Source organism: Lissotriton vulgaris, chromosome 1_2 (genome assembly GCF_964263255.1).
Source record: "Lissotriton vulgaris chromosome 1_2, aLisVul1.2, whole genome shotgun sequence".
Taxonomy (NCBI): Eukaryota; Metazoa; Chordata; class Amphibia; order Caudata; family Salamandridae; genus Lissotriton; species Lissotriton vulgaris.
In genome coordinates, this window is record NC_141686.1 from 64,514,801 (window position 1) to 64,533,706 (window position 18,906).

Here is an 18,906-nt window from a genome sequence, read left to right on the forward strand (position 1 = left end):
TAGAGCCTCTACCAAAAAGAGCATTACCACAGGTAAGTAACTTGTTTTGCTGATAAAGAATTCTAGCTGCAGATTGCTCACCTTTTGAATAGATACCAAAGCAGTACCTATTTGGAGGACAGCCTGAGTGGACTCAAACAAGAAATTCCTGTAGCATAGAGTAGGCGAAATTACCCTCTCAGCGAACCAGACTATTCAGACAATAGTTCTTAATGAAAGTGTGGAGGGAGGGCCACGAAGCTGCCTTCCAGACGTCTAGGACAGGTACTCTGCGTGGTAGGGCAGTGGTAGCAGTTTTGGCCCTGTTAGAATGAGCATGCAGTACTTTAGGAGGCTGCTTTTTAGCCAATGTATAGCAGATTTCTATGCAGAGGACAATCCAGCAGAAGATGTTTCTCTTCCACACTGCCTAGCCTTTTTTCGCTCCAGCTAACTCCACAGAAAGCTGATCGTCTACCCGGTGTTCCTTGGTACGAATGATGTAGAAGCTCTGTGCTCTCTTTGGGTCCAAGTGATGGAGTCTGTCCTCCTCAGAGGGGTGAAGTGGCGCACAGAACAACAGCAGGGTAAGGATTTGACCGACATGGAACGACGTCACAACTTTTGGCATTCTTCCCAAGTCTGCAGTTTCAGTTTGTCTGGGAAGAAGATAGTGTAAGAAGGATTAACTCAAAGTGCCTGAAGCTCACTCATCGTGCTGAGGTGATGGCAATGAGAAATACAGTCTTGATGGTAAGGAGCCGTAAGGGACAGCTGTGAAGCGGCTTAAATGAATTGCACATCAGATAAGTCAGGACCAGATTAATGCCTCATTTGGGCATCACAAAGGGAGAGGGGTAAACTTCGGTTGTAGCCCTTTAAAAAAAAAATTGCGTCACAATTGCAGATTTAAACAGTGATGGCTGACTGTGACCAAAGCCTTGCCAGGCAAGAGATAGAACAAACAACAGAACAAACAAACAACAGAACGTCATATAACAAACTGAAGGGGGTCAATCTGGCATGTGCCGCACTAAGCCCAAAATGTGTTCCAATGACAGTACACAGTTTAGTCATGGAACGCCTGGCTTCCATGATCAACCACCTCCGTAGGAAGGTCGAAGGTGCTCAGTTGTCGCTGCTCAATCTGCAAGCATAAAGATGGAGATAAGTTTTGCCCCCCCCAGCTTTTGCAATCAATCAATCAATCAATCAATCAACGGCTTGTAAAGAGCGACTCACCCGTAAGGGTCTCAAGGCGCTGGGTGTGGGGGGGTCGGCTCGGGGAAGCTGTTGGCCCACGAGGTCTGTGGTTCAGTCGAAGAGCCAGGTCTTGAGGTCCTTTCTGAATTGAGGCAGTGATGGTGATTGCCAGAGGTGGAGAGCCAGGGTGATCCAGGTCCTTGCTGCGAGGCAGGAGAGGGCTGCAGTTTCGCCTCTGTTGAGGAGGGCGCGGACGTCATCTGTGGTGGCGAGGAGGGCGGTCACACTTCGGTTGCTTCGGAGACGGCTAGGATGTGGTTCGCTTAGATGAACTCAGAAAATTGGGTGTTGATTGCCTTCTTGATTACCTTGGCTGGGAAGGGGAGAAGAGAGCTAGGTCTGAAGTTCTTGAGATCCATAGGGTCCAGGAGAGGGTTTCTTCAGGAAGGGATTGATCTCTGTGTGTTTCTAGTCTTCCAGGAAGGTGGCGGAGTTCAGAGGCGATGGTGGTGCCTGCCCTGTTGAAGATGTGATACAAGTAGAAGTCAGAGGATCCTCCAAAGTGGACTCGAGGGCGTCGTCTGATGTGAGAAGGGTCTGTTGGGGTCCAACATTGTAAGGTGTGGTAGTTGCAGATGGGGTGGGAGGGTCCCGGGTATTGAGGCTGTCAAAGCGGTCTTATATCTCTTTGATCTTGGGGTGTAAGTAGGTGCCAAGGTTTTTGCAGAGGTCTTGGTAGGGAGGGGGATCTCTGCTGGGTCTGGTGAATTCTTAGACCACAGTGAAAAGTTCCTTGCTGAGTGCATAGACGTTGATACTTTCTTGCAGGGCCGCTTTCTTCATTGTTCAGATGGGGTGGTGGTGTGCAGTGGCTGCAGTCTTGAAGGCTAAGTGGTCTTCCGGGGTCTTGCTGCTCCGCGATCTCTTCTCAAACTGTCGACAGGTGCATTTTTTATTTATTAAAGTTTTGTATAGCGCTAGCTGGACCCGAGGGTATCAGAGCGCTTCACAGCATGTACAAAGGCGTTAGACAGACATTGCGGACAGAAAACAAGGCAAGAAGCATAAGAGTGAGTACAGTCTGTACAAAAGCAGCCAGGCGTAAAACAGGGCGGACAGTCATAGGCAAGTCAATCAGCTCTGAGGTGAACGAGAACATGGAGCTTCAAAGTCCAGGTTGAGTTCTAGTTAGTTCCGGAACGATCGAGGAAGAGGAATTTGAGTAACTTCTTGAATTTCGGGAAGGATGCTGTCATTCTGATGTGTGGGGGGATGGAGTTCCATATCTTGGGAGCATTGCCCGCAAAGGATTTGCTAGCTGTTGAGAGTTTCTGGGATTTCAGAGGGATGAGTAGGAGCGTGTTGGAGCTTCTGAGGTTTCTGGACTGACCGGCCCTTTTGAGCTTGTTGGCCAGGTATTCAGGTTTGCCTGTGTGCAGGGCTTTGTGTGGGAGGCAGGCTGTTCAGAAGCTGGCTCGTTGGTCAATAGGGAGCCACTTCAGATCCTTAAGAGCTGGGGTGATGTGTTCATATTTCTTTGTTCCCGTGATCATTCTTGCAGCGGCATTTAGGGTAGAGGTCAGAGGACGCAGGTGCGATTTGGCTGTTCCAGTAAGAGTGGCAATGCCGTAGTCAATTCTGGAGAGAACCAGAGCCTGCGTGGCCTGTTTTAGGTCTTTCGTGGGGAGAAATGGTTTTAATTTGTAGAGCAATTTCAGGTTCAGGAAAGCACTTTTGGCCGTTTTTGAGACGTGTTCTTTCATATCCAGTTTGGGGTCAAGGGTGATCCCTAGGGATTTTATGGAGTTCGATGGAACAAGAGGAACATTCAGGGCATTTAAGGCTTTGAGCCATTCAAGAATTTGGGGGGTTTCTTCTTTGTTTGAGATGAGCAGCACTTCTGTTTTTTCTTCATTGAGTTTGAGGTGGTTGGATGAGAGCCAGAGTTGAACTTCGGTAAGTGTGTGGTTCAGTCTGTGGATGTCTGTGATCGACGTGGTTTCCAGATAGAGTTGAGTGTCGTCCGCATAAAGGTGGAAGGGGATGTTAGCTTTCCTTAGAATTGAGGTGAGGGGCTCCATGTAGATGTTGAAGAGTTGTGGAGAGAGAACTGACCCTTGAGGGACTCCTCTGCTGATGGGGAGAATGTCTGATTCACAGCTTTTAATTTTGATTCTTTGTGTGCGGTTGTTGAGAAAGGAGGAGAACCATTTTAGGACAGTCTTTTCGAGGCCTGCTCTCTCCTTTAGGACATTGATTAGCAGGGCATGATCAACTGTGTCAAATGCAGCCGATAGGTCTAAGAGGATGAGAAGGCTGCATTGGTTGGAGTCGAGCGACATGTGTAGATCGTCCAGGACGTTAAGGATTGCGGTTTCAGTACTGCAGCCTTTTCTGAACCCTGATTGATATGGGTCGAGAAGATTCGAGTTTTCTAGGTGCTGCGATAGTTGCGCCAGCACACATCTTTCCAAGATTTTGGATAAGAGTGGAAGGTTCGAAACTGGTCTGAAGTTGTTCATATCCTGTAAGTCAAGGCCCGGTTTTTTTAGTAGAGGCGTGACTTGCCCTATTTTAAGGCAGTCCGGGATGGAGCCCTCGCTCAGAGAGCTGTTGATGATCTTGGCCCAGATAGGGGCTAGAGTGAGCTTCAAGTCTTTGGTCAATCTCGGGGGAAGCTGATCAAGAGAGTGGGTTGAGGGTTTGGCGGTGGCTATGAGGTTGCTTATCAGTTCAACCTGGATAGGTTGGAAGGAGGACCAGCGAGTGGATGTGATTGTTGGTCTTAAATGGGAAGTTGTAGAGGGGTGGGAGGAGTGATCGGTCAATTTTGGCAATTTTTTCATTGAAGAAGCTGGCAAAGTCGTCACATTGGGATTTGGACGCCACCATGTCTCCTGTTACCGGCATGGAGATTTGGTTCTTGATGATGTTGAAAAGTTCTTTGGGGCGGTTTTTGGCATTGTCAAGGGCCGTACAGAAGAAGGACGACTTTTTGTTCTTGATATGGTTATAGTAGCTTTTGCGGGCTGCCTTGAGCTGGTCCCGGTTGAGTGAGGAGGGGTTGGACCTCCAGGATCTTTCCATGGATCTTAGGTGTCTTCTTTCATCGTTGATGTCAGTGGAGAACCACGATCTGGAGGGGATGTTTCTTTGTTTTTTTAGTTTCCTCGTGCCAGCTGGTCTAAGACGAGCTCCAAGTTTGAATGGTAAAGCGAAGTGAGTTCTGTGGTTGAGAGGAATTCTGTCGAGTTCGGGAGGAGTGAGCTGAGGCCCTTTTCTAGCTTGTCATGGGGGACTCTCGATAAGTTTCTGGTCCATTGGGGGAGGCTTGAGTGGGAGGGACGGAAAGAGTCGAATGATTGATATGAAAGAGGATGGCGTGATGGTCAGACCAGTCTACTGGGATGATGTGGTCAATTGAAATTGTCTTTCTATCCGCAATGATAGCATCCAGGGTTGCTCCTCTATGGTGAGTTTCCTCTGTGCAGTGCTGGGTCATGTCGTTGTCGTGAATAAGGGTGGCGAGGAATTGAATGAGTGGGTTTTTTGATACATTCCATCTTAGGTTGAGGTCGCCCAGGATTATTCTGAAATCACTGTTGAGAGCGGTTTGCGTGATCAGATCCGTCAGCTGAGCGCCGAATTCGGAAGTGTTGCCCGGGGGATGGTAGAGGAGAAGGCATTGGAGTGAAGGGTGGTGAGGTGAATTGATGTTGACCGAAAGGGATTCAAAGGAGTTGTAGATGACGGAAGGCGATTCAGTGATGGAGAGGTCACTTTCATGGATAATAGCTATTCCGCCACCTTTGTGTATGGGCCTGTCTTTGTGTATAATTGAGAAACCGGGCGGGACCAGCTTGTCCACGATGGGGCTGGATGTAGTGTTAAGCCATGTTTCAGTGATGAAGGCTACGTCCAGGTCATGGGCGAGAATGGTTTCGGCTATTTCTGTGGCATGTTTGACGGCGGATCTGCAATTGATGAGCATGCAGTTGATTTTGGAGTCAGCCTTTGAGATATGGTTGGCAGAAGTAGCTCTGGGTCAGGAGGAGAGATAGGGTGGTGGTCTGGGGGCTTTTCGGCGGGACGGGTCCCTTCCCACTCCAGTGATGACTTGAATTGAGGAGAAGGGTGGGTGGTCAGGGGGAATAGTTTGGGCTGGCTGATTAGGAGGGGTTTCATAGGAGGCGATGACGGAGATCACTTCCTGTGGCGAAAGGGAGGGAGCCGTTCTTCTCAGACTGTCGCATCGTGCCTCAGTCCTGGGATTGGAGAGAAGAGGCTGGGAGCCTGTGGGGGGCTTGGACCCAATGTGAGTACGAGAGTCGGTCTTGGCGGGAGGCGGCTGGGGGTGAGGAGGTGGAACGATCTGGGAGGGAAGCTGGAGTTTCTCTAGGGAGGATAGGGTTTCCTTCAGGCCAAAGATCAGAGTCGCGATCTGGGCTTCTAGAAAGTCCAGGCGTTGTGTCAATTTAAGGGCTGGGGAGGAGGGGGGTGAGTGGGTGCAGTTGGGTTTGGCGTGGGAGGGGTCGTGGGGCAGGACGTCAGATGGGGGGTCTGTGACAAGGGGACCGGGTTCGGGATGGAGTTCGGTTGTGGGAGGACTCGAGAGGGAGAGGGGGTTTGGGGCGAGATACTGTTGAGAAGTGGGACGGGAGAGGGAGGCACGGAGTTGGCTTTAGTAAACTTTTGGGCAAGGGCAGGGTGGTGGGAGGGGCTGCGGGGCGAGTGACTATTAGGGGGAATAGTCAGGGTGGGAGGATCTGCTTGGTGTTTCGAGTTCGGATGGGTGGGGGATAGGGAGGGAGGAGGGTTGCGGTCCTTTTGGAGGAGGTGGATGTTTTCACTAAGGGGGATGGAGAGAGCAGTGGGAGTGAGGGATCGCGCCGGGCGATGTGACTCATGGACGGAGGGGGGACTGGGAACTCTATGGGGAGGAGACTGAGCAACTGTGGGAGTGAGGGAGACGTGGTGTGGGGGGAGGGAGGTCGGAGGGGTAGGGGGGTGGGGGAGTTCTGGAATTTTGGGAGAAGGGGGAGGAGGTTTGGGGATGTAGGAGAGAGGGGGGTGGGGGAGTTCTGGATGTTTGGGAGAGGGGGGAGGACGATTGGGGCTGAAGGAGAGAGGGGGGGGTCGGGCTGGGAGGGACGGATGGTTGTTGACGTGATTAAGAGCGAGGGGAGGGGATTGTTGGGGTGAATGGGGTGAGTAGGAGAAGTGTGGCTCACTGGTTAGAGGAGGCAGACCTGGAAGCAGAGGTTAGTCCGGGACCAGGGTTCAATTCCCGGCTCGGCGGGGTCTTGAGTCCTAAAAATGTCCATGGACTCGACAATTCTCGCTCCGGTGCCTACTCGATTCACGGGTTCACACTCTGCGACTCTGGGCAATAGCTTGCTTAATCTCCACAACGGCCCCTCGCGGCGGGATGCCTGGCTTTCACCTTGCAGATACCCTGCCGGGGTTATCTCACAGGGGAATACCAGGATGGGTTCCCTAAGCAAGCGCTTAGAAACCGCTTGGTGATTTGCGCTATATAAATTCCTGTACATTTACATTTACATTTACATGCTCTGCGGGATAGAAGTTTGGCGAGGGTCATAGGGCGTGGAGGGGCGTGGCTGTAACGGGTAGAGAGCCGTGGCCGTCTTAAGAGTGTGGAAGAGGGAGTCGAAGAATTCGAAGTTGTCATCTTTCGCCTGGATTAGAATGAAGAGTGGGAGAGAACCATCTGGCTTTCTTGGACTGTCCCTTGCTTAGGGCTTTCTTCGGGGAGCCAAAGTGTCTGCGCAGTCTGAGATCCATTAGTGGAGGTTGCCTACTGCGGTGTTGGTGCAAGTGGATGTTATTGGAGGGGTTTTGCTGAGGGCAGTGGTGAGCTGTTACCTTCTTTTAACTTCTACGAGTGCGGCAGTGGGCATGTACGGTGGGCTTGGAGAAGGTGAAGTGGACACAGTGGTGGTTGGTCCACTGCAGCTCGGTGGTGTGACTGAAGGGGATGTTGTTGGTGGCAGAGAAGATGGGGCAAGTGTGTGTCCTGTTGAGTGGGTGGGTAGGTAGGTGGACAGTTGTTTGAGCCAGGTGGTGGTGAGGTTCTCCATCAGTGACGAGGTATTTATGTTGTTGGGGTTGTCCAGGTGAAAGTTTAGGTCACCGAGGATGTAGTTGGTGGAGAAGAGAGCGTGGGGTGGGATGAAGACGATGGATTCGCTGAAGGGTGGGGTCTGTAGAGGAGGGAAAGTGGTTATCGGGTTGGTCTGGAACAGGAGGTGGAGGTGCTCCATGCTGGCTGGGAGGTGGTCCACGTGGGTGGTGAGGTGGAGAGTGCTTTTGTGTATGATGACTATGCCTGCCCCCGGTTTGTTGAAGTGGTTCTTGTGGATTATCTTGTACCTGTCCAGGATGTTGGTGGCAATGTCCGAGGAGGTAAGTTTATCCAGGCTTCAGTGAGAAAGGCGATTTTGGGGTTGTCGGAGTCGAGCAGGTCACAGATCTCTACAGAGTGTTTGTGGAGGGAGCCTGTGTTCAGCAGGATGTAGTTGAGGCAGCCGGGTCCGGTTTTTGTCAGTGGTGTGGTGGTGGGACTGGTGAATGATGGCAGGTGAATGTGCGGCTACAGTTCCGGAAGGAAAAAGGCCTTAGAGTGTCCATCAGCGATGGCAGGCAGAGTGTCGTCTGGTGTTGAGAGCATGGAGGGTGTTGGTATCGTAGCGGTGGATGGTCCGAGAATCAGGGTCCGTGGCACTAGGGCGCGGTACAGGCGCAGATGGATTTGCCTTTGGCTCGCAGCGGTGCGGTATCGCTGCAGCCACTAAAAGTAGTGTGAGGGGGAGTGCTGGACAGCTGGGAGGCGGGACAGCAGGAAGTGGCGCTGGAGGGGGACGGGCCATGGGGGGTAAGTAGCAGCAGGGACACGGAAGGAAAAAAAGACACAAAAGGGGAAGAGAGGCAAGAAAGAGTGAAAAGTGAAAAAGCACACAAAAAAGCACAGAAAGGCATTGAAAAAAAGTAAGGCAAAAGAGATTAGAAGAAAAAGAGATCAGAAGGCATTGCAACAGAGGGCAGAGCAGTGGCAGAGTTGAGAAGCTCCCCACTGACCCACCAGGGATGAGGCATAGGCGGGTATCTGCGGGTGGAGGAGGGCCTCGAACCACTGACCAGAGGGTTGGTAGGGGTACACAAAAAATAGTCACAGTGGAAATTCTTCACAATGTATCAACAACCAATACATGGTCAACGGAAATAGAAGTATGACGACACCAAAAAGAAGGTTCATACAGTAAATGACTGATTCAATCAATTGGGCAAAGATAGTCAATAGATCAACGGTTCACAAGATAAGCTGTATATCACATTCTGCATTTTTTGAAAAACAGGTGCATATAACGTGAAGTGACAAGTGCGAAAATTGGGATCAGTGCAAGTGTTGTGCAGTGGAAAGGTGGTGCATATATATATATACACACATCGACATACAATGGTAAAAAAAACTATCCTGCCAGAATTCTGGCAAACACAATTAATGCAACATCATAAACAAATGATGCATGTAATAATTCACTGTCATCCAGGTTTGATGTAGAAGGAAAGAGAAAGTCGATGTTTCGACCCGTTTGGGGACCAGCAAACGGAGCGTCTTGGAGGTGGGGTCTTCACCGGGAGAGGGAAGGGTGCACCTATGAACAATGGTACACGATTAGTGGGGTGTGTCTAAAAGGGGGGAAGTTAATCCAATTAACAGACAATGAGGAGTGTGAATTACCAGCATCAGCAAGAATCCTTTGTGCTGGAAATTTAAAGGTGTGGGCCTGCACGACTCCTACAGGATGGGGGAGATAGAAACTAGGTATCACTAGGATCATATTTTACACTAGTAGATAGGGAGTACAGCTCGGGGTAAAAACAGTAGCCATATACTCACGGAGAGATACATGTACTGGGTACCAAAGGATCAGAGTTGTCTATGGTAGACTGGGTTCAACAGTAACGGTGGCACAAGGTTCATAAGTAGCCTATAGCTGGGTGCGCAGGGAGGAAAAAGTAAAGAGAGCAAGGAAACAATCTCATTAAAACCTCTTCTGAGGGATAGTTACACTGGTAGTTAAAGCGTGCGAATGATCAGAGGTGCGCATAAAAACTCGACTGTAATTACATGTGGTAGCGTTCAATGCGGGATTAGCCGCGCATGGATGTGTTTAAAATGATTAATTCTCCGTGAGTATATGACTACTGTTTTTACCCCAAGTTGTACTCCCTATCTATTAGTGTAAAATATTATCCTAGCGATACCTTTCTCGTTTGTCTACCCCATCCTGTAGGAGACGCGCAGGCCCACACCTTTAAATTTCCAGCACGAAGGATTCTTGCTGGTGCTGGTGCTGGTAATTCACACTCGTCATTGTCTGTAATTGAATTAACTTCCCCCCCTTTTAGACACACCCCACTAATTGTGTACCATTGTTCATAGGTGCACCCTTCCCTCCCCCTCCCCCTCTTGGTCCTGATGAAGACCCCACCTCCAAGACGCTCAGTTTGCTGGTCCCCATAGGGGTCGAAACGTCGACTTTCTCTTTCCTTCTACATCAAACCTGGATGACAGTAAATTATTAACTGCATCATTTGTTTATGATTTTGCATTAATTGTGTTTGCCAGAAATCTGGCAGGTTAGATTTTTGCCATTGTATGTTGATGTATATATATGCACCACCTTTCCACTGCACACCACTTGCATTGGTCCCAATTTTCGAACAGGCCACTTCACGTTATATGCACCCGTTTAAAAAAAATGCAGAATGTGATATACAGCTTATCTTGTGAACCGTTCATCTATTGACAATCTTTGACCAATTGATTAAATCACAGTCATTTACTGTATGAACCTTCTTTTGGTGCCGTCATACTTCTTTTCTATTGACCATGTATTGGTTGTTGATACATTGTGAAGAATTTCCACAGTAACTATTTTTTGTGTACCACTATTTACCAGAGTCCAGTTGTCTATCGGGTTACCCCATTGATACATAACTCAGAGGGTCAGTAGCAGCAGCAGCTAGAGGCCAACAGCTACCAGGCAGAGCTGTGCAGGGAAGGGAGCAGTTCACTGACAAGATCAGTGGCTTGCACCTTCACCGCGCAGCGGCCACTATAAGTAGTGCGAGGGGGAGGGCGGGACAGCTGGGAGGCATAAAAGCCGGAACCAGTGCTGGAAGGGGACACGGCCATGGGGGACGAGTAGCGGCAAGGAAACTGAAGATAAAAAAGGCAAGAAAGTGTAAAAGAGGCAAGAAAGAGTGAAAAGTGAAAAGCACAGAAAAAAGTAAGGCAAAAGAGCTCAGTCAGAAGGCAGAGAGAAAAAGGGCATAGCAGTGGCAGAGCAGAGATGCTATCCACTGGGCCACCAGGGATGAGGCGCAGGCAGATCGTGCTCTGCTCAAGAAGGTTGATGTGGAGCCCGGTACTCCGCCGCAGCCAAGAGGCCTCTGACCACCATATCTCTGAAATGGTCACCTCCAACCCAGAAGTGATGCATCGGTCACCTCTGTGAGATCTGGTTGGGGAAGGGAGAGGGATCTGCCAGCAACCACCACTGTAGTTCTTTTGGAATCTCCTTCAAAATATGAACATGGCCGGAGAGGTCACCATGAGGTTGCGCCTACTGAAACTTCAAACCCCACTACAGACCCTGCATATACCACCTGGGGCGCTCAGACAGCAGGATACAAGAGATCATCAGTCACAGTAGTCTCAGAATCGACTTCACTGAAATCTGGAAACGAGGATGAAAGATTGGGATCATAGTCTGAACGTCCGGGACTCTCTTTGCTAGGGGAAATACACAAAACCAAATCAAGCCTAAAATGGCCCACGATGAAGGGCTGTATCTGAGAAAAAGTCAGGTGTGACTTTGGCACATGCATAGGGAACCCCAAAGATGTCCGGTTGTTTGCCTTAGTCTGGAGGTTTCCAATGACTGCCTAGGACAAGCCAGTCTTCAACAGCCAGTCACCCAGGTAAGGGATAAATGCCACCCCAGACTTTCAAAGATGAGCTAACAGCTCCTCCATCACTTTTGTGAACACCTGAGGGGCACTGATGAGGAAAAAGGGGAGCACAAAGAACTGGAAATGGTCCTGTCCCATCATGAACCGCATGTAGCGCCAATGGGCAGGCAGGATGGGAATAATAAAATAGGCATTCTGCAGGTCCAACACCACCATCCAGTCTCCAGGGTAAGGAGCAGACAAGACCTGGACCAGGGTAGGCCTTTTGAATTTCTCCTTTCGGAAGAAGGCATTGAGAGGGCATAGATCTAATATAGGCCAGAGCCATTCATCCTTCTTGTCTACCCAACGGTAGCAGGAACAGCAAACCACGCCCTCACCAGCACCCTCTCAATAGCCCCTTTGGCCAAAAGGACTTGCACTTCCTACTACAAAATGGAGAGATGGTCCCCTGTCGGTCTTTGGAGGGATGGTGGAAAGTGTGGGGGGGGGGGTTGGTGACTGGGCAACGAGGTGGGCACCTAAGTCGTGAAATAGTTGTGTTCCCTGAAAGGGTTGGACAGGCTGGCGGTAAGGGGGTTCTCATCCAAAAGCTTGAAAGAAGTGATAAAACAGGGGCAGTTGGCGAGGAGGGGCGGAGAGGCCAAGGAGAGTACCGTAGCCCTGCCAACATTTAACCGCTCAAGAGCATAGTGAGCCTTGCCTCTGAACAAACTAGTATAGTGAAAGGGTATGATCATTAGAGAGGACTGGACTTCACTAGAATTGGACAACAATTTTACCAAATATAGCCTCCATTAGGCTATGCAAAACATTGTTTTTGTTTTTTAAAAAGTGGCTTTTAAAAAGAAAGGTATAAAGTGAAAAAGTATATTTTTTTTAAAGCGCATGAGTATCATGTGTGTGACAACTCAGTGCTTAGGACTATAAATGACTATTTCCCTGGAGGAGAAATTCCAAATTACCACAATCCAGCCATTATTCAGAACACCCTAGACAGACCAAACACGAAACCTCTCTGCTGACAACTTGCTCCATCTTTCAAATCTTATACACTATTGCAGTATCACCATCAACAATACTGCCAAATATCTCAGAGAATGCTAACCACACAGTTAGACCAGCCACTTAAAAAAAGGTGCTGTCTCTGCTTTCCTTACACAAAGAATTACTCCCAACAGATACAAAAATACCAATGAATTCCCCAACAGCTAAAAACTTATTTTAAAAAAACATGAAATAAAAACACCATTTCCAAATAAACTCATCTCAAGACATACATTATTTAATCCTCACTGTAATGCAGGGCTGCTTACAATTGAATTACTGATTTGAAAAAGGTTGTTCGAAAGTTCTGGCATATAGTCCTAAAATCAACTGATGAAAAAGATGGTTTTATGACGGACCAATGAGTTCCTCAACCCTGCATACCTAAAACAACACGGTCTGAATAACAACCGCGTCTTAACCACGCATTGCTTTACCACGGATTTTTGTGGTAAAGTCATGCATGGTAAAGGGGTATGCGTGGCCAAGGTCGCCCACTGCCCTAAGGTACAAACTCCATCCCCCCGCCCACCCTCCTGCCCTAAAGTGAAAATACACCTCCCTCTTCCCAACCCCCATGCTGTGTCCTTCCCCCTGCCCTAATGCCTAAAACCCTATCCCTTAACCTAACCCTGGCGAGCCCGGACCCAGCCCCAACCCTAATAACTGCCCCGGCCTCCCTGAAGCCCTAAAAACTACCAGACTACCCATTTGCCTCCCCTGCCCTGGGGCCCAATACCCTAACCCTTAATTAAAAAAAACTACCCCAAACACTGGCCCAGTCCTAAAAATTACCCCCAAGCCCTGAAACCTAGCCCTAGGCCCCCCGCCCTGAAAACAATCTCCAACCCCCAGCCCTGAAGACTAGCCCCGATTTCCCCCAGCCCAGAAAACTAACCCCAACACACTCCCAGCTCATAAAACTACCCCCGACCCTCACCCCAGCCCACAAAACTACCCCAACCAACCCCCAGCCCACAAACGTTCCCCAGCCCACAGAAGTTTCCCAAACCCACCCCGAGCCCACAAAAGTTCCCCAACACACAAAAGTAGCCCTACCCACCCCCCAGCCCACAAACGTACCCCTACCCACCCCCCAGCCCCACTCATCTCATCAGGGTTCTCTCCCTGCTTCCGTCCATCCGAAGCTAGCATGGCCCTACCCCACAAGACCACAAAATTACCCGCCCCCCCAGCCCACATAACCCCGACACCCCAGCCCACAAAAGTACCTCGACCCACCCCTCAGCCCAAACTCTCCCTGTTTCCGTCCATCTCCAAGCCCTACTGCGCATTGCCTTAACTACGCATATGCCTGGTTAAGGCATATGCGTGGTTAAAGCATGCATGGTAGGGCTTGCAGAGTAGGAACACTCGTGGTTTAGAACCCGGTGTTCTGACTGTTCCCCGAAAAAGATGCCTGCACGTACATTTACTTCAAAATAAATCAGGACCCTTCAAAAGAGTTTATCACGCCACGTAGATCAATAATATATTGGAAGTGGACAGTCTCCTACCCTAGTTTGCCTTTTTCCTAGTCAACTGTCAACAACAGCTTTGATTGGGATGTTTACTAACATGTCTGTCAAGAATCACACACACTACCTCAGTTCCAATCTTCTCACCATCAATCTTTAACATGAACATTTACCTTTCTCCTGAGGGTAGGCAGCGTCTGCCTATGGATCACCAATAAACATGCCAAAAGGAAGTCCTGGAAGTCTTTATTTTATCAAAGCATGAATAGCCAAGAGACACCGCAAACACAGTCTTCAAGTCAGAGGCGGCCATCTATGAATCCCCAATCACCATCCTAACTCTTTCAGATGTGCAATCACATCTTGTAGCTAGAAGCGATAGTCAACATTCGGGTTGTGAAACCGGGGGCATCGATTTCCCATCTATTTGTATTTCCGATTGTAGATTAAGAAGATCTGTTTGCAATTCATGTTAAGTTCAGAACAGAAAAAATGCAGTATTGTTACATGTATAGATACACAATTTCAATAAAACAATTATAAAAACGCAACAAATCTTAAAACAGGGTATGCAGACCTTTTAATATACATAATATGTAAGGCAATAAACCTTGAAACAACATTTCTCTTTCCTTCACACTCATCCCTGAACGATATAATTCAACTACTCCTAAATGTTAACCACCCCATGGCAGTCAAATTTTCTCTTCAATTTAATTGTTCCCTTAATGAGCTCATTTTTAAACCATCGTAACTGATCCTGGAATTGAACTGAGTGAGACCTACTTAACTGATGCAACTACATGGTTGTGGTCTGTTTACGGCATAATAAAAGCACAAAGCTTAAAACGGCTTGGAATGAAAAAAAGAAAGTGGGAATCAAGAGAAGTGGGATTTTAATGTTCATAATTGCTGAACGTGCCTATTTCTAAATTCCTCCACCTTCCAAAAAGACTACTGCTCCCATTTATCTGCTTTCTGGTCAAACCACAGGATTACAACTTTCGGTTTTTAAGAGACTATGATAGCCTTTTTGACTCATCACGTACCATCCAGTATGATGTCGCAACTGATGTTGCTTTGGGGTTCCACCAGCGGTGCTTGCTCCTCGCTCCTTTTTGGCCTCGACTTACGCTGTTTGGCTTCTGGGTTTGGCTGTACCATCAGCGGCTCTTGGCGTTTCTTCCTCTGCTTCTGCTCCAGTAGAGCCCTCTTCCAAGCAAAAAAAAAAAGAAGATCGGAACAGATGTTTGAGAACTTCCATGGCTAAATGAATTAATAAACAACTGACATATTCGGCAAGTGAATGAAGGAATGTGGAAGAGGAGGGAAGGAACAGGGCTAATCTCCTTGCTTACTTTCCTTCATTGAGACCATGCGCCAGTGTATAGCCGCTAGGTATAGGACACACAGCTGCCAAGGTTTCAGATTGCTTATGCGCGACACTTTCATATTTACTGTGTACTTATGAGGGACACTTTCTCGCAAGCAAAATCAAGCAATGAAGACCAGTGAAACAAATATCAGAGATTACACCCATTTGAGCAACGAGAAACTCTAAGAAGATCTTGAAACTGTTAAAAAGCATCAGAAATGGAAAGGCACTGACAATTGACGAAGAGGTTGCCCAAGCTCTGTCCCTCGTAGGAGCGACCAACCAGGCTGAGAAGTCCCAGCGCAGGTCTAAGCTGCTAATCAAATAAAATGTATTTACTCAGTCACTGTACTACAGGCTCAGTTAGGCTACAGTAATACTTTTGCACTTTAGTACTAATAAATAATTAAAATCAATAATTTATCGACTCCACTCACTGTCTGTCAGCTGAGCAGAGTGCTGCGCAGCCCGTTGCAGCACCAGTGCACCCTAAGAGTAGTGAGGTACAGGCTCAGGCAGAGCAGTGATGCTGTAATTTAAATATAGTGTACTGTTGACTTGAAAGTTGGATCGTCACCTGACCAGAAGTAAACAAATTATAGGATGTGACTCACTCGTATGGTATACTCCTATCACATGAGATAATAGTAAATTCCAATTATGTTCATTGAGATCTGCGCCGGGACACTCCTGGGAGTAGCTGTGCGCTGTATAAATCTATGTCACATACAGCAAGCTTTGAGTAGAGTGGGGTGGCGCTGCGCAGCCTAAGGAGAGCAGTGAGCACAGCTGAGCTGGAACAGGGGTCTCAGTCAGGCTGTCAGTGACACTCTAAATTGAATACATGAGGCCCTGCCCCAGAGTCACCAGCGATGGCACTGCCCGGTCCTGTATTAGTTATGTTTACCAGGCGCCGGCTCTGAAGCTAGGTAGTACAGTGGAGGCTGGAGCAAGAGCAGAGGCAGAAATCCGCTGAACTGCCCGGCCTAGGCACAAAAGTAAAATAGTGTTGTTGCTGCCCGACTGAGATGCCAGCCACAGTATTTGAAACAGCAGGCACATGCCGCGCGCAAGAACGCTACCTAAATGTACAGCTCCTTGTTGAGGCGCCTCGCATGAGTCACAATCAATGCATCATTCAGTCTGTCCAGGTAGCCTCTGTCCACGTGGGACCCAACTGACAAGGCTGTGAGGGGCCACCGTGGTTTTCCGCTGCGGCTATTTAACCAATATTACACCGACAGTGAGTCAGCTGAGCCTAGTCCACCGTAGCACCAGCTGAAGTGAGCCCAGCAGAGAGTTACAGGGTCAGTCTGTAAAATTAAAAATTCTCAATATTGGTATCACAATGCACAAAGACCTGTCGGCAGGACAGTGACAAGTCTTGCAAAAACAACAATTGATGGACGGAATGTTGCACAATGGCAAGTTCAGACATGGCCATATGCAAATCAGTCTTGACCCTGTGCCTCATGGGAAAAGTCCAGCCCGAACTGCCAAGCCATGTCTTCCCTGGACCGGAATCAAGCATCCTAGGACCGGTTTCTGGCTATCAGCCTTCATCAGCCAGGATGGCAGTAGATGGCGCGGATGTGATCCTCTGCCTTCTACTGGATAAAAACAACTGGATCTATTTAATAGCAGTTATTCTGAAATGTCCCAATATATTGGCCGTGCAAGAGGGAGGAAAATATTGACAGCGTGGAAGGCTCCTGACAGATGCAGCCTGACAGCACCACCATCTGCAGGTCATTCAACACAGACAGTAGCATAAGCTCAGTGCACATACAAGTTTAAAAACAGTTCAGGAGCAGTCCAAGTCATGATTTGCTTCTCAATAGGCTTGCGCCCTCACCCTAGACAACCCCACCAGGACACCCGACGCAAACATTGCAGCCGCTGGGACTCCAAACCTGATTCTCCAACTGCGCGGACAAGCTCACCACGCAAGAAACCAGGCGCACCTGCAGACGTCTGAAAAAACTGGAGAAACACCAAGACTACCGATAACCACTCCACCTACAAGGACGCTATAACCCACTACCACAACCAAATCAGAACAACCAAAAGGAACTTCATCCACAACAAAATCCTCGCCAACTCCACAAATTCAAAGGAACTCTTCAGTGTCCTACAGGACTTCACCAAACCACGCAGCGAAGGCACAGACATCACCCGTCCCAAGTCCTCTGCGAAAAGCTTGGAACTTACTTCCACCTCAAGATCAGAACACACTACAACAACTTTGTCGACCACACACAAGATGCCACAGCCGCCCCACCCCCACCTCTATCCCCCAGAGACACCAGCCAGCCCACCATCTCCAACAGGACACGACCACGATCATGAAAAGCATCCACTCAGGAGCCCCCACCGACCCTTGTCCCCCGCACGTCTACCACAGGGCCGCAGACCCGATCGCACCCGAACTTCAATGGACAATCAACACCACCTTCACAACAGGCACCTTCCCAGACAACTGGAAGCCCGCAGAGGTCAGACCCCAGCTCAAGAAGCCCACGGCCAACCCCTCCGACCGCAAGAACGATAGGCCCATCTCGCTCCTCTCCTTCGCAGCCAAGGTGGCAGAGAAAGCAGTCAACAGGGAACTGACATGATTAATCGAAGAGAACGCAGTTCTCAACCCATCCCAATCCGGATTCCGAAGCAACCAGAGCACCGAGACCGCCCTATTCACCCCCACAGATGGCATCCGTGCATTTCTGGATCAAGGCCACTCCGCAGTCCTCATCCTCCTCGATCTATCTGCAGCCTTCAACACCATCTCTCACCACACACTAGCCGACAGACTACACAACACCGGCATTCAAGGAACCGCCCTGAACTGGATTCGATCGTTCCTCACCGGAAGAAGTCAAAGAATCACACTACTACCCTTCCACTCAGCTCCCACGGAAATCACCTGCAAAGCCCCACAGGGGTTATCACTGAGCCTGACCCTCTTCAACATCTACATGGCCCCCCTCGCAGCATTCGCCCCTCAACACGGCCTCAACATCGTATCCTACGCAGACGACACCCAGCTCATCCTCTACCTCACCAAGGACCACACCACCGCGAAACTCAACTTCGAGAGAGGAATGCAAGACGTCGCAGTCTGGATGACCAACAGCAGCCTAAAACTCAATGACGAAAAGACAGAAGCCCTCGTCCTTGGAACCAACCCTTCAGCATGGAAAAACCCTGGTGGCCCACCGTCCTCGGAAGCCCACCTACCTACTCCGACCACGCCAAAAACCTCTGCATCCTACTCGAGTCATCACTCACCATGAACGGACATGTCAACGCCGTCACCTCCAGCTGCTTCAACACCCTCTGCATCCTTTGAAAGACCTTCGAATGGATCCCCCCCCCCCCCACCCCCAAGTCAAGGAAGACAGTCGCCCAAGCACTCATCACTAGCAAACTGGACTATCGAAACGCTCTCTACGCAGGCATCAACAAGTACCTCCTCCACAAGCTCGAGACGATACAAAACACCACAGTGAGACTTGCCTCCGCATCCCCCGGTACGAACACACCAGCCAACACCTGCGGAAACTCCACTGGCTCCCCGTGGAGAAGAGAGTCACTTTCAAGATCCTCACCCACGCCTACAAATGCCTTCACAACAATGTACCCAAATACCTCAACGACATAATAAACTTCCACATACCCAAAAGAAACCTCCGATCTGCAGACCTCGCACTAGCTGAAACCCTGCGCATCCACAGAGCCAGAGTAAGGTGGAAGATCGTTCTCCCACAGTGCAACTAAAATCTGGAACGAGCTACCAACAGACATCAGGCGTGCTCCCTTGCT

The 18,906-nt window shown here is 49.2% G+C and overlaps 1 protein-coding gene across 2 annotated transcripts in view; it reads right to left on the bottom strand.

Annotated features, from left to right (window-relative positions):
- TULP3 (TUB like protein 3) overlaps window positions 1–18,906 on the bottom strand; it is a 522,214-nt gene that overhangs the window by 386,713 nt on the left and 116,595 nt on the right. For both annotated transcript variants that reach the window (XM_086952811.1, XM_086952812.1), the window contains exon 3: window positions 14,759–14,921. In XM_086952811.1, the coding sequence (XP_086808937.1) occupies window positions 14,759–14,921 (163 nt within the window). The remainder of the gene's footprint in view (window positions 1–14,758; window positions 14,922–18,906) is intronic.